The following is a 25,638-nucleotide window of genomic DNA, read 5'->3' on the forward strand; positions in this document are numbered from 1 at the left end:
TTGTCAGCTCGGGGATTCGATCTGGCAACCTTTCGGTTACTAGTCCAACTAGGCTACCTGCCGCACCACCTATCACCTAGGAATGATCAGAATTCTATTTTATATGTGCATTTGTATCATTTAGCAGATGCTCTTATCCAGAGAAACGTACCATTAGCGCATTCAAGTAAGTTCGGAAAAAACAACCGCCTATCACAATCATTGCAGCCATTCCATTCAGGTCTCTGTACATGTACTGTAATAGCAGACAGACACAGCCAAGTCAGGGCGGAGTACATATGTGAACCACCTAAACTGACAGGGAAAAACTCCTGGCCACAAAAAGTGACCTGCTTCAACCAGTCAATATCATCATTAAGCAAGACATTTCACTTCGATATTTCACGAACGACCATTCAAGTTGTCACGCACACGTACGGCAAAATGCTTAACTTGCGAGCCGTTCCACTAATGACCATTAAAGCGGCGTTCTCTTTCACAACACTAAATCCCCAATAATCAACCTAGATAACGTATCGAATGCAGTAGGATTAGTTACAACCACATTGGATCCCAAACGGCACAAGATTCCCTATAGCGGACTACTTTTGACGAGAGCGGTGTGAACAACCCTCCCACTGTAGCAGCCTGTGATAAACATTATGCCTTTATAGTGAATAGTGGTATCATTATACTGGCTTACAGCCGATGCCATGAGGTCCATGTTTTCTGATGATTCTATCTACCATGGTAATCCACTGATATTTGTGGTTTTAACAGAGTACTTGCACTTGGCAACGGTCCCTCTACAGAATGGCAGACTAATGTTAGCTAGATTAACTAATGGTTATTTAGAAATCTACAGTGCACACAAAGAAACACACACACAATGTATACGGCGGGTACTAAATTACTGACACCCTTGATAAAGATGAGCAAAAATAAATAATTCAAATACTGAGCTATATTGTATGCACCAAGAAAATGGGGGAAATGATATTATACTAATACAATTGCTCAGAGAAAGCGATTTTGTTTAACAGTTAATACTTTTTTCTCAAAAAAGTAGGGGTCAAAACTAATGACACCCCTAAAGATTCCCGTAAATAAATGTTGTCAAAAGTTTAGTATTTGGTCCCATATTCCTAGCACACAATGACTAAATCAAGCTTGTTGGATGTATTTGAAGTTTGTTTTGGTTATGTTTCAGATGATTTTGTCCCCAATAAAAAATAAATGGTAATGTATTGTGTCATTTTAGAGTACATTTTATTGTAAATAAACTTCTACATTAATGTGGATGCTACCATGATTACAGATGCCCCCAAGACATGCTAACCTCATACCATTACCAATTACAGGGGAGGTTAGAATGTCTGCTATTATCTTGGGGGTATCTGTAATCCTGGTAGCATCCACATTAAAACGTAGAAGTGTTTAGAAACATATTCTTATTTAAAATAAAATTGACTCCAAAATGACAATACATTATTTACCAAGTATTTAATATTGGGCAGAAAATATTCTGAAACACAATCAAAATGAACTGCAAATGCATGCAACAAGTTTGTAGTCACAAGCTTGATGTAGTCATTTTGTGCTAGGAATGTGGAATCAAATACTAAACGTATGACCACTTGATTTATAGGAATCTTTGTGGTGGTCAACAATTTTGCTAAACAAAAATCGCTTTCTCTTAGCAATTGTATTAGCATAAAAGTATATAATTTCCAAATTTTATTAGCATACAATATAGCTCAGTATTTGAATCATTTATTTTATACAGTATTATACAGTATTGCTCATCTTTTTCAATGGTATCAGTCATTTCAGACCCGATTGTACACCCGCCCACCCACACAGTACAGCAGACCGTCTAAATGTCAAGGTAACGCAAACCATTAGTCCTATGGGGTTTGTTTAAAGTAAAGTGCATTTATATGACAATGTTTGGTAAGAGCCCATGGCATTGGGCTCTGAAGGACGGGGTTGAGAGGGGGGAAGAGGAGAATAAAGAGTCTGACCTCTGAGGTGGTGCCGGTGATGTAGTGATTACTGGAGCCAGTGGACGTTATCTCAATGCCCTGGAAGGGAGACAGCATGGTCATGTAAAAAACATTAAAAAGAAAGAAAGAATGAAAAAAAACAAGATAGCTAGATAAGGAGAAACTCCCTGCGTTCTGTGCCCAGCTAATCTGATGTCAGTATTACAGTTAAAATCGCCCATCATCCATCAACCTGCCACAACAACACAATACCTTCTAGTACTGCAGTGCCGATGTCATTCAACGTCTCACACAGCAATCAAACCTCCAATCCTATGTCATTCTACTCTAGCTCTAATGTATGCACAGGTGCATACTGATTCATAGTGATCTGCCTGTATGTCATGTCATGTCTCCCTTGGGGTCCTGTTTGATATTTGCGCAGGTACGCTAAGGGGAGCCGTGTGGATCATGATCATGCACGGCCCAGCCACGATCAACACACATCACATGATTCCTGGGGCTTGCAGACATGCCTCTAATAATGACTTATTGACTGGAGCAGATTTGAAAATAGATCTGAATCTGAAAGGCCACCGCCGCGTCCCTCAGACTCCAGGGTTGTATTCATTAGCCCGTACAACGTAGCAAAACGTTTTGCAATAGAAACGAAGACAAGCGGTTCTTATTGGACATGTTCAGGTAGTCCTTCCCTCTTTCAGTATGTTTTCTTACGTTTAGTGCCTAATGAACATGGCCCAGCTCTTGTTTACTGAAAATGAAGGGAGAGATGATAATGATGGTCAGATGAGACTTGAACAGACCTGGGTATTATTTGGGTCGTTCCACCAAATTAGTAACTTTTGCATAGTGTTTAAGATACGAGTGCGTTGCCCTGTTACGATCAACCCTGTTACTTTATTTGGCACTTACTATCGGATTTGTTTTATACACCCTCTTGAGATGTGTATGCGTTTGTGCAACAAATGTTAGTGCATCGAATTGCATCAATTCGTTCCTCTAATCAAACCGAATCGCACCAAATTGTTTAAAACTAAAACGGATCATTCCTGTATCATATCAGATACGTATCAAATCGTCTTGAAAGGGAAAGATGCTGTATTGGGAATTTTAAAACCAATTTCTGTGTTCATGCAAGTGGCTGACTGAACGAATCCTCACTATCAGCAGCTGCAATTTGGCAGTACGCCCAGACCTTGTTTTGAGAGCGAAAGATCTGTTTCAAGGTCTCAGTTTAGAGAGAAGACTCGTGAGGTATTGGTCTGTCACATGTTATGAACCAGTATTGGTCGGTCACATGAATGAAACCAAACGGTAATGATGAATTAATTATGCTAAATCATGCAAATATAACTTGTCTGTGTATAGCCGTATATAAGACAACTGCTGGGACTGCCCCGGCAGAGCTCCTGATAGACGTGTGTACTATGGTGCATTGAGTTGATTGGAACCTCTCTAGCACGCTGACAATAAACAGGATGATTGACTGAGTGTCCCTGTGTAAGAATTTCCACAACAATTTGGCGTCAACAAACAGGATGATTGATTCTGCCTGCTGAGCTTTCCAGCGGGGGTCTGCGAGGAAAACCGGGGGCACATTTTTTGAAGTCTGAGGGAAATTCCCGCCTGACCAAAAGACGAGACCCGCCCAGAACAGACCCTTACTGTGAGCTGCCCAGGAGGAAACGCATCATCCGCGAAAAATTGAGGGACGGCAACTGATTTCAGTAAGTCAATTTATATGAATCTGTATAATATATATTTTAAATCAAGGCCTGTAACGCATAAAAAGGTACACATAGTCTTATAGAGAGAAGACTATTCACTAGTTGTATGAGAAGACTAGAGCAAGGGCGTAACGGTACCATGGAAAGCCCCGCTGAGAGCTGTCTGTAGGCATTTAGAAGACATGTCTTTGTTGTCTGCAGCCACTACAAAATAACAAGGTATTTTTGAATACGGGGTGTTATTTATATGTATAGCAGGTAGCGGCAAGAGAACCGTTGATGATCCATATGGATCACAGCAAGTAATGACAGGAGAGAATCATTGACGATGCACATGGGGTAATGAGGAGATTACCGAGTGTGTTTGGGAATACAGTGATCCCTCGCCACTTCGCGGTTCACTTATCGCGGATTCGCTATTTCGCGGATTTTCATAATGCATTTTTTTTTTTTTTTTGGTGCATTGTGCTCTGCATTCTGATTCGCTAAAAACTCACTCCCGCTTCTTGTATCAAAACATGCTACGAATTGTGCTATCATTTTGTCGTCTCGTGCAGTTATGTGTACGTACATAAAACAGCTTGGCAAATTTACATTAAGTTGGCCAAATTATCTTGTAATTTCGAACATCTCCTAAACCCATAATGTCGACGAAACGGCCTACACGTGAGTCACTGTATTTGTATACATGTAATAGTTGCTAATTGTAAAAAAAAAAAAAGTTTTCTATTTCGCGGATTTCACTTATCGCGGGTCATTTTCGGAACGTAACCCCCGCGATAAACGAGGGATTACTGTAGTACTAAGTGAAAGTTGTGTGATTGTGAGATATGGAATAAACTGAAATATACATATTTGGATAACAAGAGCTGATTGAAATTTGGATAATACATGGATTGAAATTTAGCTATTAAGAATTGAGTGATTGAGAGCTGTCAGGGGACTAGCTCCAGTGTGAATATGGAGTGAATGTGAGCTGCGTTTTCCAGTTGTGTGGGAGTTGATCATAACGTTATCTAGGGGTCTGTCCAACACAGCTGTAGGATCTAAAAGGTAGAGATAACGTCTCAGAAATGTCACATGTAAAATGTCTCAGAGGATAACGTGTCTCGTTCGTAACGAGGATAACATGTCTGAGGTTAACATGAGAGTGCGCCATGTATATACGTAGTAGATTGAGAAGGTCTTCCTATTGGGAAGAAGGGAGTCAAGGTTGAAGTAAACAGATTATGGAGACTAATGAAAGTACCAAAGTGAATGGTAAATGGCTTTCAGATAGCAATCCAATATTTTAGTAATTTGAAGAAGTAAGACAGAGGGATTGAGCATTGCGACTTAAATTAGAGGCCACTCACTCTTCAAGGCTTGGTCCACTGCTCTCGTGTTTAAGTCATCTGTTGTTTGTGATTTAAGATAAGCTTTTTGCGGAACAGTAGTTAGCCGCCAGTAAACGCTGAACTCAAATAGGCTGTGAGAGACACAGTGGGGAAATTTGGAACAGTTTGTACATAATTGTATGTCAATGCAACAGGTCAAAAGGATTAAGATTACAAGAGAATTGTTTACTTTAGAATGTGTCTTATTCAAGTTTACAGGATACCGTATCATCTCATGTGTCTGAAGTATAATTCTGTATATGCATGGGTTAATTAAGACTTCCTGCCCAAGATGCAGTAAACTCGATTGACTTCTTATGGCTGGTTGGCAGTATTGAGTAGCTCGGATGAAAAGGAGCCCAGAGTAAATGGCCTGCTACTCAGGCTCAGAGGCTAAAGATATGCATATTATTAGTAGATTTGGATAGAAAACACTGAAGTTTCTAAAACTGTTTGAATGATGTCTGTGAGTATAACAGAACTCATATGGCAGGCAAAAACCTGAGAAAAAAATCTAAATCCAGATCCAATTAGCCCTCTGACTCCCTGACCTGTAACTCTGCAGTGAGATTGCCAAGATGATCAGGGAGTATAAGCCAATTGGGGGATGGGGGGGGGGGTGGTTTCAGCTGTGTGGTGTTATTCTCTTTTACATTTGTTTTAGGAAGTCTGGATTTCCTGAATCAGATAGTAATAATAATTTGCCATACAGTAAATTAGAAATGCCCTCAACTACTGTTGTTCTGGTCTGTCCTCTCTCGAGGTTATGGCGAAGGTGACCATAGATGGTATCTAGATGCATGGAAGATAATTTGACCAAGAACAATGTGAACCTCAACACACCCTCCAACCGGCTGAAGTAATGGCGACAATGGCGTTCAAAATGGTCCTTCACCACTTCTACCGTGAGACCTGAGTCCGAGCCAGCAACCTGTACACAGCATCCAGTCGAAGCTATCAACTGTCTTTTCTCTCATGCTTTTTCTCTCAGGAGTGCAACATGGGTCCTTGGAGAGAGATCCAGTCCAAACGTCTCTCATGCTGCTGGTGTACTGGTAGGAAAATGGACAAAGACATAATGGACTGTAAAGGATAGTGGCGGCTCAGGTGAGAGACATTATCAAGGGCCATCCACTTTGAACATGTGCCATTAAAAGGACGAACTGAAACCCTTTCTGAAGAAGAACATGAAGAAATGGCAGGAAGGACGAGTGCCTTTGGTCAACAGTGCCCGTAATTGATTTAGGCTTATCCAAAATTGTTTATTTGGGGTATCAGGTTGATTGTGGAGGTCTGCACACTGAAATGTATAGTAATTTAGACTAAGAACGCATTGAGATACCAATCTATCATTACCACAAGTGATGAGAAAAGTTAATGCAAGAAATATAAGATGAATATACTGTATGTCAACGTAAATGCACATTCTGTCAGTATTGGTGTGCCAAGTTGAGGTTCTTAAATGAAAGTAATAGAACCAACGTGAAGCACTAAGGACTGTCATTCTAAATTTGGGTTTGATAATTTATCAATCGTTATAATTATGATTTGGAAAAGGTGAGGCTTGGACTAACCATGCCCCAACCTCATTCTTATCAAGGTTGGTGTGAAACTTATAACGTGTTCTCTCTCTTCCCTGTGAAATGTTATTAACATGCTGTAAGGCGATCGGTGCCTCTCTGGCTGATAAGATTTCAGCAGCTATCATGTTTTCTGCTCCTCCAGAGGATGATGAAACTAATGAGCTGCCTACTCTGGATGAGCTCCTATTTCCCCCTGCAGATACGGACGATGAGTAATGATGGAAGGATTTTTTTCATTTTAACAAGTTGAGGGTAAGGTCATCTAAACCCTTAACCGGTTTACATTATGTGGAACACTGAGCTGATAAGCAAGCACCAACCTTTTGAAAGTCTTAGCAGAATTGTTAAACAACTGGGTTTTATATTTTGACTAAGTTGATGTCCCAGGGACAGTTAGTGAAAAAACATATGACAATCCAACCCGATTGTGGTAAGAGATATGGAAACAATGGTTAACACAAATATGTATTCACCTCTGAATCTACAGATCCCTTGAGCATGTGTGTGCATTTGATACTCACCCCCATTAATAGAAATATAACCTTTATTATGATTATAGTATTACCATAATAATTTGATTGTACAACCCAGAAGGAAGGGTTTGAAATTATGAATTGTCTGTTTTTTTTGTGTTGAGTTCCCTCCCTTAGGAGTATAGAATATTTTGATATAGAAGCTAAAATCTAAACTCTTACATAAAAATAAAATGATTATTATCACACAAGTGATAAGAGGATGGAACGTAATGGGAATTTTAATGTTTGTGCTTTTCTTATAACTCATTTCTATGTTCTATTCACGTGCTGTTCAATAAACCAATTTCTGTGTTCATGCATGTGGCTGAATCCTCACTATAAGTACCTGCAATTTGGCAGTACGCCCAGACCTTGTTTTGAGAATGAAAGATATCTCAGTTTGAAGGTCTCAGCTTAGAGAGAAGAAGCCTCGTGAGCTATTGGTTTGTCACATGTTATGAAACAAAATGGTAATGATTAATTATGCTAAATCATGCAAATATAACTTGTCTGTGTATAGCCATATATAAGACAACCTCTGGGACTGGGACTCTATTAGAAGTTAAATGTTTCATTTGAAAAATATATTTCAAAAGGAATAGTTTCAAAAGGAATTCACGTAACAAAGTTGACCTTGAAATTAGGGACAGGCATTTGGGACAGGATTATAATCACATGAAATAAATAAGAATCTTCAGAAATGACTGTCAAAGCAAAACAATAACGAGGGGCTTACAATGTTGGTGAAAACTTGCCGAAATGTTGGGGTTAAGCGGGTTAAAATCTTCCGAGAAGTCACAGAAGGTGCACAGAGGGACATGTCAAAATGCTGAATTTTTCACTTTAGGAAGTATTTTTTCATGTAGAAAATCTATTTATTGAATTTTCCATGTGGTCTATATTAAAAAAGGGCACTTCATTTAAAAAAACTGACATATACAATTCTATATTGGTGTGAAAGGGTACTGATTTGGTGGAACAACCCATATGTTTTTTTTCAGGTGCTTTAGCTGCGCTTAATTGAGCTTGCCTGGCGCGAAGGAACCAATGGAAGTTGCAAAACTGCAGATTTGGCACTCCAGGCAGGCTCAACCAAAAATGAAAAGGACGGGAAAGAATACAGATACTATCTGAACCCAGATCTGGGTGAGAAAGAGACTGTTGGGCAGCTAGAGCAGATCAATCATAGAGCTTCTATATTCGGTTTCTCATTATCAACATTTTGGATTTTTAAAGAAATTCTATATTCATTTTTTTATGAGATTCTTCTGACTGTGGATTTAAAACACAACAGGGTTTTAAAATCACTGCAGTGCAATGTGACATGCACCAGACTGCAGTAAATCCTCTATGCCAGCCAAGTTCTAATACCAATGATCCATTCTAACCAATCACTCTTTGACAGGTCACCGCACCAACGGTAAACTGACTAGACTTGGGGGAGTATAGGTCCATAATCATCCTCCAATGGTCAACTAAAGGGGGAGAATTAACCGATTTCCACCTTTTCAGTTTACTTGAGCACATGAAATGGGCAAAATCGGTACGATATTGATATTGTTTCTTTACATTACTTGAAATATGTTTTCCTAGGTGCCTGTCCATTGGTTTTCACCATTTTGATGAAAGGTCAACGCTTTAATCCTCATTATAAGTAAGTATAATTTATAAGAATATACATTTCTAACTTGAGCTTATTTTTTTTCTTGCAGAGCAGGAAATGAGCCTTCTTCCCCTCATGTAAACTCAAAATATGTCACACTCAGTATGTGTCTTGGGTTGTGCTGTCTCCATGGCAATAACTCCATGGCACAATGCTATAGCACTACGAAAATGTCAGAGGAAGGAAACTGAAAATGTGAACAGAAAGAGAACCAGGGAATATAAAATAAAAAAGTGGGGTGTTGGTGAAACATGACGGAGTGAAAACGAAAAACTGAGTCAGAGCGAGAGAAAATGGAACAGCAAAGAGAAAAGTGGACACCTACAGTGCCTTCGGAAAGTATTCAGACCCCTTGACTTTTTCCACATTTTGTTACGTTACAGCCTTATTCTAAAAGTGATTAAATCATTTCCCCCCCCTCATCAATCTACACACAATACCCCATAACGACAAAGAAAAAACAGTTTAGACATTTTTGCTAAAAAATTTAATATTACATTTACATAAGTATTCAGACCCTATACTCTGTACTTTTTGTTGAAGCACCTTTGGCAGCGATTACCGCATTGAGTCTTCTTGGGTATGACGCTACAAGCTTGGCACACCTGTATTTGGGGAGAATCTACCATTCCTCTCGACAGATCCTCTGAAGCTCTGTCAGGTTGGATGGGGAGTGGTGCTGCACAGCTATTTTCAGGTCTCTCCAGAAATGTTAGATCGGGTTCAAGTCCGGGCTATGCCTGGGCCACTCGAGGACATTCAGAGACTTGTCCCGAAGCCACTCCTGCGTTGTCTTGGCTGTGTGCTTAGGGTCGTTGTCCTGTTGGAAGGTGAACCTTCGCCCCAGTCGGAGGTCCTGAGCAGGTTTTCTGGAGAAGGTTTTCATCAAGGATTTTGATGTACTTTGCTCTGTTCATCTTTGCCTCGATCCTGACTAGTCTCCCAGTCCCTGCCGCTGAACAACATCCCCACAGCATGATGCTGCCACCACAGGGATGAATGCCAGGTTCCCTCCAGACGTGACGCTTGGCATTAAGGCCAAAGAGTTGGCTTCATCAGACCAGAGAACTTTGTTTCTCATGGTCTGAGAGTCTTCAGGTGTCTTTTGGCAAACTCCAAGTGGGCTGTCATGTGCCTTTTACTGAGGAGTGGCTTCAGTCTCGCCACTCTACCATAAAGGCTTGATTAGTGGAGTGCTGCAGAGATGGCTGTCCTTCTGGAAGGTTCTCCCATCTCCACAGAGGAACTCTAGAGTTCTGACAGAGTGACCATCCGGTTCTTGGTCACCTCCCTGACCAAGGCCCTTCTCCCCCAATTGTTCAGTTTGTCCGGGCGGCCAGCTCTAGGAAGAATCTTGGTGCTTTGAAACTTCATCCATTTAAGAATGATGGATGCAAAAAGCCTCCCGGGTGGTGCAGTGGTCTAAGGCACCGCAGTGTTGCAGCGTCACTACCGCCTAGGGTTCGATGCCAGGCTGTGTCATAACCAGCCATGACCGGGAGTCCCATAGGGTGGTGCACAATTGGCGCAGCGTCATCTGGGTTAGGGAAAGGTTTGGACGGTGGGGCTTTACTTGGCTCATTGCGCTGTAGCGACTCCTTATAGCGGGTCGGGCGCCTGCAGGCTGACTTCGGGTCGTCAGTTGAACGGTGTTTCCTCCGACACATTGGTGCAGCTGGCTTCAGGGTTAAGCGAGCAGGTGTTAAAGAAGCGCGGCTTGACGGGTCATGTTTCGGAGGACGCATGACTCGACCTTCGCCTCTCCCGAGCCCGTTGGGGAGTTGCATCGATGAGACAAGATCGTAAATCACAAAATTGGGGAGAAATTATTTAAATATGGAGGCCACTGTGTTCTTGGGGACTTTCAATGCTGCAGAAATATTTTGGTACCCTTTCCCAGATCTGTGCCTCGACACAATCCTGTCTCGGAGCTCTATGGACAATTCCTTCGACCTCGTGGCTTGGTTTTTGCTCTGACATGCACTGTCAACTGTGGGACCTTATATAGACAGGTGTGTGCCTTTCCATATCATGTCCAAACAATTGCATTTACCACAGGTGGACTCCAATCAAGTTATGGAAATGTCTCAAGGATGATCAATGGAAACAGGGTGCACCTGAGCTCAATTTAAAGTCTCATAGCAAAGGGACTGGATACTTATGTAAATAAGGTATTTCTGTTTTTAAAAACAAAATGTCACTGTCATTATGAGGTATTGTGTGTAGATTGCTGAGGAAATGTTTTTTAATCCATTTTAGAATAAGGCTGTAATGTAACAAAATGTGGAAAAAGTGAAGGGGTCTGAATACTTTCAGAAGGCACTGTATAACACTGGAGGTTGAGTGAGGACTAATTGCATAGAGTGAGTGAGTGAGAGCTGGAGGAAAGTGTACAATAAGTTTGAAGAAATTATCAGAGAGGATGATTAAACAGAAGGGAAATAAGGAGGACAGAGAGTGAGAGAAGTAATATGTTCGAAATGTAGAGCAGAGAGAGATGGAGACAACATGAGTCATCCCTAAAGGACGACCAGGCTGACCTAAAGGACTTATGTCAGATTAGTAAGATATAGAGGTAGAGACAGAAGGTAGAGGCAGGAGGCAGAGGCAGGAGGCGCTCAATAGAAGGTGTTCTGATTTTCTCTGTCTCTGAACAACCTGCCTAACCAAAAGGTAGAGGGAGACGTGGCAGAGGTAAAGGAAGAAACAGACAGAGCCCAATAACAGTTGATTGGTTAGCCAAAGCCGGTCCCAGATCTGATTGGTTGGTTAACATTTTTGACATTGACAGTGGGCCAGTTACCAGGTGGTCGCCGGGGGAGACAGGCACCAGGTCAACACTCTCCAGCTGGGCAGTGTGGGTAAGGAGCGCCTCTGGACTGCAGTTCAGGATCTCGTCACACACTGCCTCCAACTGACGACACTGACGGGACAGACAGATGTTGTATATGAAAAACGGTTTCACTTCTATTTGATATCTTATATGGGTCTACAATTTGATTTCTACAGATCTTATCCAGAGTGACTTACAATTAGTACATTCACCTTACGATAGCTGGGTGAGACAACAACATATCACAGTCGTTTCAATAAAGTACTTATCAGTAAAGTCAATACTACTAGGATTTTTTGTGTGTGTGTGTGTGTGTGTGGGCGGTGGGGTTCTCCGGGATTCATTTAAGATACTATTTGAAGAAGTAGGTTTTTAGACATTTCGGAAGGTAGGCAGGGATTCTGCTGTCCTAGCGTCAAGAGGAAGCTGGTTCCACCATTGGGGTGCCAGGACAGAGAAGAGCTTTGACTGGGCTGAGCAGGAGCTGACACCCATAGGGTTTGAGCATAGCCGAGTGCGTGTGTTGCGGTGTAGGGTTTGAGCATAGCCTGAAGGTAGGGAGGAGCAGTTCCCCTTGCTGCTCCGTAGGAAAGCACCATAGTCTTGTAGTGGATGTAAGCGGAGGAGCGGGGCGACATGGGAGAATTCGAGAAGGTTGAGGACACGAGCCTGGATTAGGACCTGCGTCGCTTCCTGTGTGAGGAAGGGTCATACGCTATGGATGTTGTAGAGCATGAATCACTGCTTTGATTTTTGCAGAGAATGACAGGGTGTTGTCCAGGGTCATGCCAAGTTTCTTTGAACTCTGGGAGGGGGATACCGAGTTGTCAACCGTGATGGAGAGGTCTTAGAGCTGGCAGGCCTTACCCGGGAGGAAGAGGAGCTCTGTCTTGTCGAGGTTGAGCTTAAGGTAGTGAGCCGACAACAAAGTCTGCCAGGCACGCAGAGATGCGTGTTGTCACCTGGGTGTCAGAAGGGGAGAAGGAGAAAAGTAGTTGAGTGTCATCCGACAGCAATGATAGGAGAGACCTTGCGCAATAAGTGACTTTGTGTATAGATAAAACGAGGGCCTAGAACTGAGCCCTGGGGGACACCAGTAGTGAAAGCATGTGGTGCAGGCTCATATCCTCTCCAAGTCATCTGCTCGGAGCGACCTGCCAGGTAGGATGCAATACAAGAGTGTACAGAGCCTGAGACGTCTAGCCTTGAGAAGAGGATGGGATGCTGCTGTGTCAAAAGCAGAGGATACATCTAAAAAAAAAGCTTGAAATGTAGAGAGATAGAAAGCAGCTTTAGCAGGGCATACAAAGCAAGAGAAGGTAAAGAGGAAGGATGATAGGTACTCAGGAAGTTTAGTTTTCCTCCATTTCCGCTCAGCTGCCCGCAGCCCTATTCTATGAGCTCGCAGTGAGTCACTCAGTCACTGAGTAGGAGTGGAGGACCGAGATGGTCAGGAGCAAAGGGGACAGTGAGAGTCAAAGGATGCAGAAAGGGACAAGAGTAAGGTTGAAGAGGCAGAATTAGGAGACAGGAGAGAAGGATTTAGCAGAAGGAAGAGATAATAGGATAGAAGATGAGAGAGTAATGGGAGAGAGAGAGCGGAGATTGCAATGGTGCATGGCCGTCTGGGTAGGAGCTGAGTTGGTAAGGTTGCTGGAGAGAGGGAAAGTAAAATAAACAAAGTAGTGAGCAGAGACACAGAGGGGGGTTGTAGTGAGATTAGTAGGCAAACAGACTCTAGTAAAGATGAGGTCAAGCACATTGCATGCCTTGTGAGTGGGAGGGGACTGGGAAAAGGAAAAGTAAAAAAAGGAAAGGTGAGGAAAGAAAGATGCAGAAAGAAATTCATCGAAGCCAGGTGTTAGGATGTTGAAGTTACCCAGTACGATGAGTGGTGAGCCATTGTTGGGAAATTAACTCATCAAGGTGTCAAGCTCATTAAGGAAGAGCAAATGTTGGGTGATAGATGGCAACAATATAAAGCTTGAGTGGACAAGTGACAGTGACAGCATGGAATTCAAATGAGGAGATAGACAGGTTAGAAAGGGGGAAAATATAAAAAAATCTTGACTTCGGAGAAATTAGTAGCATTGTGCCACCAGCGCGACAATCCAGATGCTCTCGGGCTATTAGGGAACACTTAGTCAGATGACGATAGAGCAGCTGGAGTAACAGTGTTCTTTGGGGTAATCCATGTCTCCTTCAGCGCCAAAAAGTGGAGGGATTTAAGGGCAAAATAGGCTGACATGAACTCAGCCTTCTTGACCGCAGATTGGCAGTTCCAAACGCTGCCTGATACTAGGAATTCCACATGGGTTGTGCATGCAGGGTAGACTAAATTAGAAGGGTTGACAGCCAAGGGGTGGGGAACATGTGTAAAACCTACAGAAAGAGGAGTGAACAGGGATAGAAAACACACATAGTTGACAAAGCTACAAAAGAGTAAAATGAGAATCTGAAAATAATTAGGTAATATACTCAAGTTAGAGAGTGATGTGCAGCCTTCCTCTTTTTCCTTCCTCGAATAACTATGCAGAACAACTCGCCAGAAAAGTCTTTGTTTTGGGTGACGGTCTTAGTTTTGGCGAAGAGACCGCCTCTGACAAGACTGCTGCTGATATGACGAGCTACGCTTACTTATAATATACTTTTCTTTTACCATGTTTCATTCCTATATTTTGATGTATAAAATCAAATGCTTCAAATTCAGTTGCTGTTAGCATTATAATTAAAACAATTACAATAAAAATAGTTTTGAGGGGTTGCACTGCACATCTAGTACTATACACACTATATATACCAAAGTATGTGGACACCCCATCAAATTACTGGATTTTACTATTTCAGCCACATCGGTTTCTGGCAGGTGTATGAAATCGAGCACACAGCCATGCAATCTCCATAGACAAACATTGGCAGTAGAATGGCCTTACTGAAGAGCTCAGTGACTTTCAACGTGGCACCGTCATAGGATGCCACCTTTCCAACAAGTCAGTTCATAAAATTCTGCCATGCAAGAGATGACCCGGTCAACTTTAAGTGCTGTTATTGTGAAGTGGAAACGTCTAAGAGCAACAACGGCTGAGCCACGACGTGGTGGGCCACATAAGTTTACAGAACAGGACACCCGAGTGCTGAAGCATGTAAAACATCGTCTTTCCTCAGTTGCAACACTCACTACCGAGTTCCAAACTGCCTCTGGAAGCAAAGTCAGCACAAGAACTGCTTGTCGGGAGCTTGATGAAATTGGTTTCCATGGCCGAGCAGCCGCACACAAGCCTAAGATTACCATGCGCAATGCCAAGCGTTGGCTGGAGTGGTGTAAAGCTCACTGCCATTGGACTCTGGAGCAGTGGAAAAGCGTTTTCTGGAGTGCTGAATCACGCTTCACCATCTGGCAGTCCGACGGACGAATCTGGGTTTGGCGGATGCCAGGAGAATGCTACTTCCCCAATGCATAGTGCCAACTGTAAAGTTTGGTGGAGGAGGAAAAACTATCTGGGGCTGATTTTAATGGTTAGGGCTTGGCCCCTTAGTTTTAGTGAAGGGAAATCTTAACACAACACCATACAATGACATTCTAGATGATTCTGTGCTTCCAAATTTGAGGCAACAGTTTGGGGAAGGCTGTTTCCTGTTTCAGCATGACAATTCCCCTCGGCACAAAGCGAGGTCCATAAAGGAATGGTTTGTCGAGAACGGTGTGGAAGAACTTGACTGACCTGCACAGAGGCCTGACCTCAACCCCATCGAACACCTTTGGGATGAATTGGAATGCCAACTGCCGAGCCAGGCCTAATCGCCAAACATCAGTGCCCGAACTTCACTAATGCTCGTGGCTGAATGAAAGCAAGTCCCTGTAGCAATGTTCCAACATCTAGTGGAAAGCCTTTCCAGAAGAGTGAAAGCTGTTATAGCAGCAAAGGGGGACCAACTCCATATGAATGCCCATGATTTTGGAATGAGATTAAGACGAGCAGGTGTCCACATACATTTGGTCATGTAGTGTATTTGAGTAGGGAGAGATTTAATCAATGAACTAATAATTAGGAACAGTTTTTAGAAAAGGCAGTGGCTATGAGTGTACTCACGATGGAGATGATGTCCTTTTCTTTCTCGTAAACTGTTGAATCCTGTCAACAGAGCACAGTGAAAACAACAAGATCAGGGACAGGCGTAAACCGTACAAATAATATACAAACACCCGCTGAGACAGAAAAACCATTTGCAGAGAGCAGTATAATGTGACAATTGGACGATCTGATGGTTTCATGTCCCACTTTCTCTGTTAAAAAAGGCCTGAGGCATTCCCAAAGACCAGGAAGTGGACAATCCAAGAGTACTAGGAGCACTACAAAACCCACAAGCCTCTCTGCTAACACTAACTGAGACACATGCCATCCAGGCCACTCACGGTATTTACCTTACTCGTCATTTCATTGACAAACACACCTTTTTAGAGAGGCAGACCATTTGTATTCAAAGTCACTGTTACGCAATGTGGATACCAGGTTATGTCAACATAGAGGTACATTTTTTCCCTGAGATACAGAGTGTGTGTGTGTGTGTGTTTAACTGGGTTGCCCTGTGAGGGAGGGTAAATCCTGTGAACTCCTGTAAGCAGTGAATGCTAGGATTAGAGTTAGCGAATTAAAGCTTGTGTGGCGTGAGAGAGAAAGCAAGAGATAAAGGGAGAGAGAAAGAGTTACTTGAGTTGGATTCATTTACATCAGAAGGTAGTCAAATTTCATGACGAGGTCCACACCCCATGCAATTGGTTGTATATGCCTCAGCGCGAAGAACCACACATCTGGAAAAACATTTATTCATTTCGGATTGTGGCATATAGCTGCATCTACAAAACAAAATGGTCTGGGACATGGACGATCTACATTAGACCGCTTTTGAGCTCTGAACACATCGGTCAAACTTTGGTTTTGGAGCGGAACGTCACTTTAAAATTAGAAGTGAAAGGCAACACCTTATACCAAATACCTACAATTTGCGATGTATACATGTACCAGCCAGGAAAACCCCAATACCCTAGCAATGGGTTAATACCATCGAAGGAGTAGGACTGGACGCATTGTAGCATAGCTCTATGACTGATATTGATTAAACTTCCCCCTAAGGCTGCTAATGACAACTTCCTCTATGATACATTTTTCTTCTGTATTTGTGAACCCACAGAACAGGATATGACATATCTGGGCCTGTGTCCCAATTGGCACCCTACTCCCTACATATCCCTTCATACATAGGAAGTACGGTACCATTTGGGACACAAACCCGGGTGAACATCTGCCTGCCCTGAAACTACTCTTAGGTGTGGTGAGAGAAAGCACAAGTGTAAATCTACGCTCACTTCTCAGTGTCACTTCCTCTTTGTGTACTGCATGGATACACGCCAGACCCAAAGCACCACAGCACCCACCACCCAGCCCTGTCCATAACAGGCCCCTCCACTTCTCTGTTCAAATTTTCCTCAACATGAGTTCCGCACAAACTGTGGTTGCGTCTTAGCCGAAGAGTGAATATTAAAAGACTCCATTGCTTTTATAATAAATAAAGCCTTCGTGAAACTTGGTCTTCGGGCTGTGTGCAGTCTCACACACGGACCGCGCCTTCATTGGAATTTAATGAAAGATTGAGTAGGAACTGTTAGATACATGGAACAAGTTTCAGAGAAAATATGTGTCTGTGCTCGCAGCAAATCAGACAGTCCCCCCTACTCTAACACAAGGTTAGGCAAAACTACTCAAACATTATGTTCACTTTTCCCATATAGTTATGTCAAATGTATTTATTTTACCCTTATTTTACCAGGTAAGTTGACTGAGAACACTTCCTCATTTAAAGCAACAACCTGGGGAATAGTTACAGGGGAGAGGAGAGGGGGGGGGGTGAATGAGCCAATTGGAAGCTGGGGATGATTAGGTGGCCATGATGGTATGAGGGAAAGATTTGGAATTTAGCCAGGACACCGGTGCTTCATCTACATGTGTGGTATCGATGTTGTGTGTGCTTCGTAGTTGTCTAGGAAACAGATGTGGTTAGTAAAAAGTAAAAAATACCCTAAAAAAATTTAAGTATCTGTACTTTTCTTTTTATATTTTTGACAACTTTTACTTCACTACATTCCTAAAGATAAATGTACTTTTCACTCCGTACATTTTCCCTTACACCCAAAAGTATGTTACATTTTGAATGCTCAGCAAGACAGGAAAAATGGTCCAATTCACACACTTATCAAGAGAACATCCCTGGTCCTCTCTACTGCCTCTGATCTGGGGGACTCACTAAACACAAACGCTTTGCTTGTAAATTATGTCTGAGTGTGCCCCTGGCTATCTGTAAATGAAAAAACAAGAACATGGTGCCGTCTGGTTTGCTTAATATAAGGAATTTGAAATGATTTATTATTTAAACTTTTGATACTTAACTATATTTAAAACCAAATACTTTAGAGCCTTTTACTCAAGTAGTATTTTACTGGATGACTTTTACTTGAGTCATTGACAATTGGGTACTTTGTCCACCACTGCATGCATAGGTACATGAATATCAGTATCACTACTCATCCAAATAACTTGCATAATTGCATATGGCTCTCAGGTGAATCATGTGGCTCATTACGCCGTGTTTGATATGGTATGTTCACCACTTGGGATGAGATCAACAGTACTAATAATAATAATAATAATAATAGTTTAATTCACATTGCCACTCATATGGCAGCAGGTAGCCTGGAGGCTAAGAGCATTGGGCTAGTAACCGAAAGGTCGCCGGTTCGAATCCCAGAGCCAGCAAGGTGGAAAAATCTGCTGTTTTGCCCTTGAGCAAGTCAGTTAAACCCCCCCCCCAACAACACTTGCTTCCCGGGCCGCCAATGACATGGATGTCGATTAATGCAGCTCCCCGCACCTCTCTGATTTAGAGGGGTTGGGTTAAATGCGGAAGACACATTTCGGTTGAATGCATTCAGTTGTGCAACTGACTAGGTATCCCTTCTCTCTTCCCTAGAGAACACAATCTAATCTGTATCAGTTACAATAGAAAATATGTTTCTATCAGACCTTTCAAATACTGAGAATTTGCTTTAGCCTGCCTGCCTGTCGTGGTTGATGTTTGCACTTTTTGGGACTTGAATCCATTGCAACAGGCAAAACTCAATCAAGCACAGCTATAATATTTGAAATGATTCAGCAAGCAAAGAATCCACAAACCATCACTACCATGTTTGACCGTTTGTATAAGGTTCTTGCTGTGGAATGCAGTGTTGGGTTTTCACCAGGCATAAATGGGACCCATGTCATCCAAAAAGTTAACTCAAGTTTGCCAAAAAGCACCTTGAAGCACCTGGATGATGATCAAGACTCTTGGAAGAATGTTCTACGGACAAATGATTAAAAAAATAGAACATTTGGATGACATTGGTCCCATTATGCCTGGCGAAAACCAAACACTGCATTCCACAGTAAGAACCTGTGTACGGGGGCAATTACTTTTTCACAAAGGGGCATTGGATAACTTTGTTTCTGAAATAAATTAAATAAGTATGTAATTGTTGTGTTATATGTTCCCTCAAGTTCCCCTTATCTGATATTTTTCAGGATGGAAAAATGCTTTCAATGCTAACTATTTTTCCACTCCTCAATTGTCCAGTGTTGGTGATCGCGTGCCCACTGGAGCGGCTTCTTCTTGTTTTAGCAGATAGTAGTGGAACCCGGTGTGTCTGTTTGCTGCAAAATAGACCACCCGTGACAAGGACCAGCGAGTTGTGCATTCCGAGATGCCATTCTACACACCACTGTCGTACTGTGCCGTTATTTGCCCACCTGTTAGCTTGCACGATTGTTGCCATTCTCCTTCAACTGCTCATCAACGCCCACAAGACTGCCGCTGACTGGATGTTTTTTGGTTGTCGCTCCATTCTCGGTAAACCCTAGACAGACTGTCTGTGTGAAAAGCCCAGGAGACGTTAATGAGATACTGGAATCGGAGCTTCTGGCATTGACGATCATACCACGCTCAAAGTCGCTTAGGTCACTTGTTTTCCCCCATTCTAACATTCAATCGAACAGTAACTGAATGTGTCGCTGCCTGCTTCATATAACAAGCCATGGCCATGTGACTCACTGTCTGTAGGAGATAACCATGTGTGAACGGGGTGGTGTACCTAATAAACTGGCCACTGTATATTTTTTAAAGAATATAATCTTTGACAGCAAAGGACACATGAAAATGTCCAAAACAATGATTTTAGCAGTATAGATTTGGTTATTATGCTTGAGCAAAAGAACACAGCATTAGCCATGGCAAAATGCATGGAATTGCAGAAAATATGCTTTAAAACTGCACAATGTTCTCTCAACTGCATGGCAATATCTGTAGAATTGCAGGAAATTTGCTTTAAAAATGACAAAAATGTCCCTGCGCGTTAAAGGTAGACTCAGCGAAATTGTGTTGCTACGAGCAGCACCGCAGACATTGAAACTAGAGATGCAAGACTTCGCTCTAACACAGTCACACACAGTATCTGCGCAGGTGCAAGGTGTGGAAGCCAGGGCACCAAAACAGTGGAGAAGTTGAGCCTAATGCTTCAACACTCGTAGTTGTTGCGCAAATTGACCCACTATGGCATTTACTTTCTGCATCTACATCATATCGCTAAGTATACCTTAATTGGGGAACATAAGAACAATCCCCCCAAAAATGTGATACTGTCGCAAAGCTAGTCAAAAAGCAGCATTCCCCAAGAGAGGGTGGCTTTCAGTTCAGCAGTGCTAAATTCATGAACTTCTTTGACGAAAAGATCATGATCATTAGAAATGAAATTACAGACTCCTCTTTAAATCTGCGTATTTCTCCAAAGCTCAGTTGTCCTGAGTCTGCACAACACTGCCAGGACCAAGGGAGAGTTTTTAAATCCAATATCTCTTGACACATTCATGAAAATAGTCATGGCCTTCAAGCTGCATACTGGACCCTATTCCAACTAAACTACTGAAAGAGCTCCTTCCTGTGCTTGGCCCTCCTATGTTGAACATAATAAACGGCTCTCTATCCACCGGATGTGTACCAAACTCACTAAAAGTGGCAGAAATAAAGCCTCTCTTGAAAAATCCAAACCATGACCCAGAAATATAAAAACATAAATAAAAAATAATAATAATAAAAGTGTAATAAATACAACAACAAAAAAAATACAACAAAATATTTTTAAATTAATAAAATAAAAAAATGTAATCGGTATATATCGAATCTCCAATTCCTCAAAAAGATTTGAGAAAAGGCTGTTGCGCAGCAACTCACTGCCTTCCTGAAGACAAACAATGTATACGAAACGCTTCGGTCTGGTTTTAGACCCCATCATAACACAGACTGCACGCATGAAGGTGGTAAATTACCATGAAGGTGGTAAATAAACTTCAGTTAGTGCTAAACACGACTGCTAGAATCTTGACTAGAACCCCAAAATTTGATCATATTACTCCAGTGCTAGCCTCTACACTGGCTTCCTGTTAAGGCTAGGGCTAATTTCAAGGTTTGACTGCTAACCTACAAAGCATTACATGGGCTTGCTCCTACCCATCTCTCTGATTTGGTCCTGCCGTACATACCTACACGTATGCTACAATGGTCTGCCTACCCATGTGAGAGACGCAGACTCGGTCTCAACCTTTAAGTCTTTATTGAAGACTCATCTCTTCAGTAGGTCCTATGATTGAGTGTAGTCTGGCCCAGGGGTATGAAGGTGAATGGAAAGGCACTGGAGCGACGGACCGCCCTCGCTATCTCTGCCTGGCCGGTTCCCCTCTCTCCACTGGGATTCTCTGCCTCAAACCCTATTATGGGGGCTGAGTCACTGGCTTACTGGTGCTCTTCCATGCCGTCCCTAGGAGTTGTGCGTCACGAGTGGGTTGAGTCACTGACACGATCTTCCTTTCCGGGTATGCGCCCCTCTCGGGTTCGTGCCGTGGGGGAGATTCATTATATTCAGGCTTGTCTTAGGGTAGTAAGTTGGTGGTTTAAAGATATCCCTGTGGGGGCTGTTATATCCTGCCTGGTTGGCCCTGTTCGGGGGTATTGTCGGACGGGGCCCCTGTCTCCCGACCCCTCCTGTATCTGCCTCCAGTATTTATACTGCAATAGTTTGTGTCGGGGGGCTAGGGTCAGTTTGTTATATCTGGAGTAAGTATCCTGTCTTATCCGGTGTCCTGGGTAAATTTAAGTATTCTCCCTCTCTCCCTCTCCTCCCGGAGGACCTGGGACCTTGCCTCAGGACTACCTGGCCTGATGACTCCTTGCTGTCCCCAGTCCACCTGGTCGTGCTGCTACTCCAGTTTCAACTGTTCAGCCTGCGGCTATGGAACCCTGACCTGTTTACCAGACGTGCTACCTTGTCCCGGACCTGCTGTTTCCGACTCTCTCTACCGCACCTGCTGTCTCTAACTCTGAATGCTCGGCTATGAAAAGCCAACTGACATTCACTCCTGAGGTGCTGACCTGTTGCACCCTCTAGAACCACTGATTATTTGACCCTGCTGGTCTTCTATGAACATCTTGGCCACGTACTGTTATAATCTCAACCCTTAAAAAAATAAAAAAATCTAAAATCTTTTTCCGAGCCACCATGCTTCTACATCTGCATTGTTTGCCGTTTGTGGTTTTAGGCTGGGTTTCTGTATCACACTGTGACATCAGCTTATGTAAAAAATGACTTTATAAATACATTTGATTGATTGATTGGAGAAATTGTCTTAAAATGCCAACATTTCTCTACATAGCTAAAATGGGGGCCTCTACAATTTACCAGGGCCAACGGGCCGACCGCATCCCCTGCCACGCCCCCTGCCACGTTCACCACCTACAGTGCCTTCAGAAAGTATTCTCACCCCTTGACTTTTTCCACATTTTGTTGTTACAGACTAAATTTTAAATAGATTAAAATGTCGATTTTTTTTGTCACTGGCTTACACACAATACCCCATAATGTCAAACTGGAATGATGTTTTTCGATTCTTTTTATAATTAATACAAAACAAAAAGGTTGAAATGTCTTGAGTCAAAAAGTACTCAATCACTTCGTTGTGGCAACTCTAAGGTCAGAAGTAAAAATGTGCTTAACAAGTCACATAACAAATTGCATGGACTCAATCTGTGTGCAATAATAGTGTTTAACATGATTTTTGAATGACTACCTCATCTCTGTACCCCACACATACAATTATCTGTAAGGTCCCTCAGTCGAGCAGTGAATTTCAAACAGGAAGGTTTTCCAATGCCACACAAAGAAGAGTACCTATTGGTAGCAGACATTGAATATCCCTTTGAACATGGTGAAGTTATTATTTACACTTTGGAAGGTGTATCAATACACCCAGTCACTACAAAGATAGAGGCGTCCTTCCTAACTCAGTTCCCGGGGATTAAGTATTTCTGGATTTCACCATGATGCCAATGGTGACTTTAAAACTGTTACAGAGTTTAAAACCTGTTGAGGACAGAGGGCGCTGTTTTCACTTTGGGGGAAAATCGTGCCCAATTTAAACGGCCTCGTACTCAATTCTTGCTCGTACAATATGCATATTATTATTACTATTGGATAGAAAACACTCTCTAGTTTCTAAAACCGTTTGAATTATATCTGTGAGTAAAACAGAACTCATTTGGCACAAACTTCCTGACCAGGAAGTGGAAAGTCTGAAAACGATGCTCTGTTCTAGGGCCTGCCTATAAATGGGCATGATACGTATTAGTATACATGCACGTCATACACCTTCCCCTAGATGTCAAGAGGCAGTGAGAGAAGAAATGATGTGTTTATCTTGGTCTGATGTGGAATAAATCCTCTTGGAATGACGTGTCACCCATTTCCTGTTTTCTGGAAAGTGCGAGGATGGACCTGGAATTGCCTTCTGAAAAGCTGTCGTTATAGGCGACTACTATCTCCGGCTTTGATTTTATTTGATACATGTGACAATATCATCGTAAAGTATGTTTTTTCAATATAGTTTTATTAGATTGAATTTTTTTCGGGACGTTAGGCGTGTTGCGTTGTCTGTGTTTGTTGACGATGGAGAGCTTCGCGCCACTTGGCTAGTGTGCTTGCTAATTCAAGAGGGAAAAAGGACGTTCTAAATCCAAACAACGATTGTTCTTGACAAAGGACCTCTTGTACAACATTCTGATGGAAGCTCATCAAAAGTAGGACCCATTTTATGATGCTATTTCATATATCTGTCGAACTGTGTACTATTAGTTTTGCGCCCAGGTTTTGGGCACTGTCTCGCCATAACGTAAGCCTTATGTCGTAATGAAGTTATTTTTAGAATTCTAACACAGCGATTGCATTAAGAACTAGTGTATCTATCATTTCCTATACAACATGTATTTTTTTGTCATGTTTATAAATAGTTATTTGGTCAGAATATGTGAGAGTCAGAAAAATATCCGGACGTTCTGGGAAAAAGATGCTACGTTAGCACAATGTATAACCACTGATTTCAGCTCTAAATATGCACATTTTCGAACAAAACATAAGTGTATGTATAACCTGATGTTATAGGACTGTCATCTGATGAAGGTTAGTGAAAATTAATATATTTTGCTGGTTTATTCGCTAACGTGCCTTGATGAATGAATGCGGTAGTGTGGTAGGCTATTGTAGTAAGCTAATATAATGCTATATTGTGTTTGCGCTGTATAACACTTTTTTTAAAAATCGGAAATATTGGCTGGATTCACAAGATGCTTGTCTTTCATTTGCTGTACACGATGCATTTTTCAGAAATGTTTTATGATGAGTATTTAGGTATTCCACGTTGGTCTCTATAATTACTCTGGCTGCTTCGGTGCTATTTCTGACGGTAGCTGTGATGGTAACTGCAATGTAAAACTGATTTATAGCTCAAATATGCAAATTTTTCGAACAAAACATAGATTTATTGTGTAACATGTTATAAGACTGTCATCTGATGAAGTTGTTTCTTGGTTAGTTTGGTTGGTTCTTGGTTAGTTAGGTTGGCTTTGTGCATGCTACCTGTGCTGTGAAAAATGTCTGTCCTTTTTTGTATTTGGTGGTGAGCTAACATAAATATACGTGCTGTTTTCGCTGTAAAACATTTCAAAAAATCGGACATGTTGACTGGATTCACAAGATGTGTATCTTTCATTTGCTGTATTGGACTTGTTAATGTGTGAAAGTTAAATATTTCTCAAAAATATTTTTTGAATTTCGCGCTCTGCCTTTTCAGTGGAATGTGGGAGGAGTTCCGCTAGCGGAACCCCGGGGCCAGACAGGTTAATGGCTGTGCCAGGAGAAAACTAAGGATGGATCAACAACATTGTAGTTACTCCACAATACTAACCTAATTAACAGAGTGAAAAGAAGGAAGCCTGTACATAAATCAAAATATTCCAATAGCATCCTGTTTGCATTAAGGCACTAAAGTAATACTGCAAAAAAAGTGGCAAAGCAATTCACTTTTTGTCCTGAATACAAAGTGTTGTGTTTGGGGCATATCCAATACAACACATTACTGAATACCACTCTCCATATTTTCAAGCATAGTGGTGGCTGCATAATGTTATGGGTGTGCTTGTAATCGTTAAGGACTGGGGAGTTTTTCAGGATAAAAAAAATGAAAAGGAATGGAGCTATGCACAGACGAAATCCTAGAGGAAAACCTGGTTAAGTCTGCTTTCCACCAGACACTGGGAGATTAATTCACCTTTCAGCAGGACAATAACCTAAAACACAAGGCCAAATCTACACTGGAGTTGCTTACCAAGAAAACAGTAAATGTTCCTGAGTAACCCAAGTTACAGTTTTGACTTAAATCTGTACTGAACAAAAATATGAAACGCAACATGGAAAGTGTTGGCCCCATTTTCCATGAGCTGAAATAAAAGATCCCAGAAATATTGCATACACACAAAAAGCTTATTCCT

The 25,638-nt window shown here is 42.0% G+C and overlaps 1 protein-coding gene across 2 annotated transcripts in view; it reads right to left on the reverse strand.

Moving 5' to 3' along the window:
• The window catches only part of LOC139530547 (connector enhancer of kinase suppressor of ras 1-like), a 78,324-nt gene that overhangs the window by 31,503 nt on the left and 21,183 nt on the right, over window positions 1-25,638 (reverse strand). The window contains exons 5-7 of one of the 2 annotated variants that reach the window (XM_071327056.1): window positions 15,774-15,815; window positions 11,653-11,772; window positions 2,004-2,063 (exon numbers count right to left, since the gene is read on the reverse strand). In XM_071327056.1, coding sequence (XP_071183157.1) covers window positions 2,004-2,063; window positions 11,653-11,772; window positions 15,774-15,815 — 222 coding nt within the window. The remainder of the gene's footprint in view (window positions 1-2,003; window positions 2,064-11,652; window positions 11,773-15,773; window positions 15,816-25,638) is intronic. The other variant, XM_071327057.1, reaches the window with a different exon arrangement.

The sequence above is a fragment of the Salvelinus alpinus genome, chromosome 9, assembly GCF_045679555.1.
Source record: "Salvelinus alpinus chromosome 9, SLU_Salpinus.1, whole genome shotgun sequence".
NCBI classification, from domain to species: domain Eukaryota; kingdom Metazoa; phylum Chordata; class Actinopteri; order Salmoniformes; family Salmonidae; genus Salvelinus; species Salvelinus alpinus.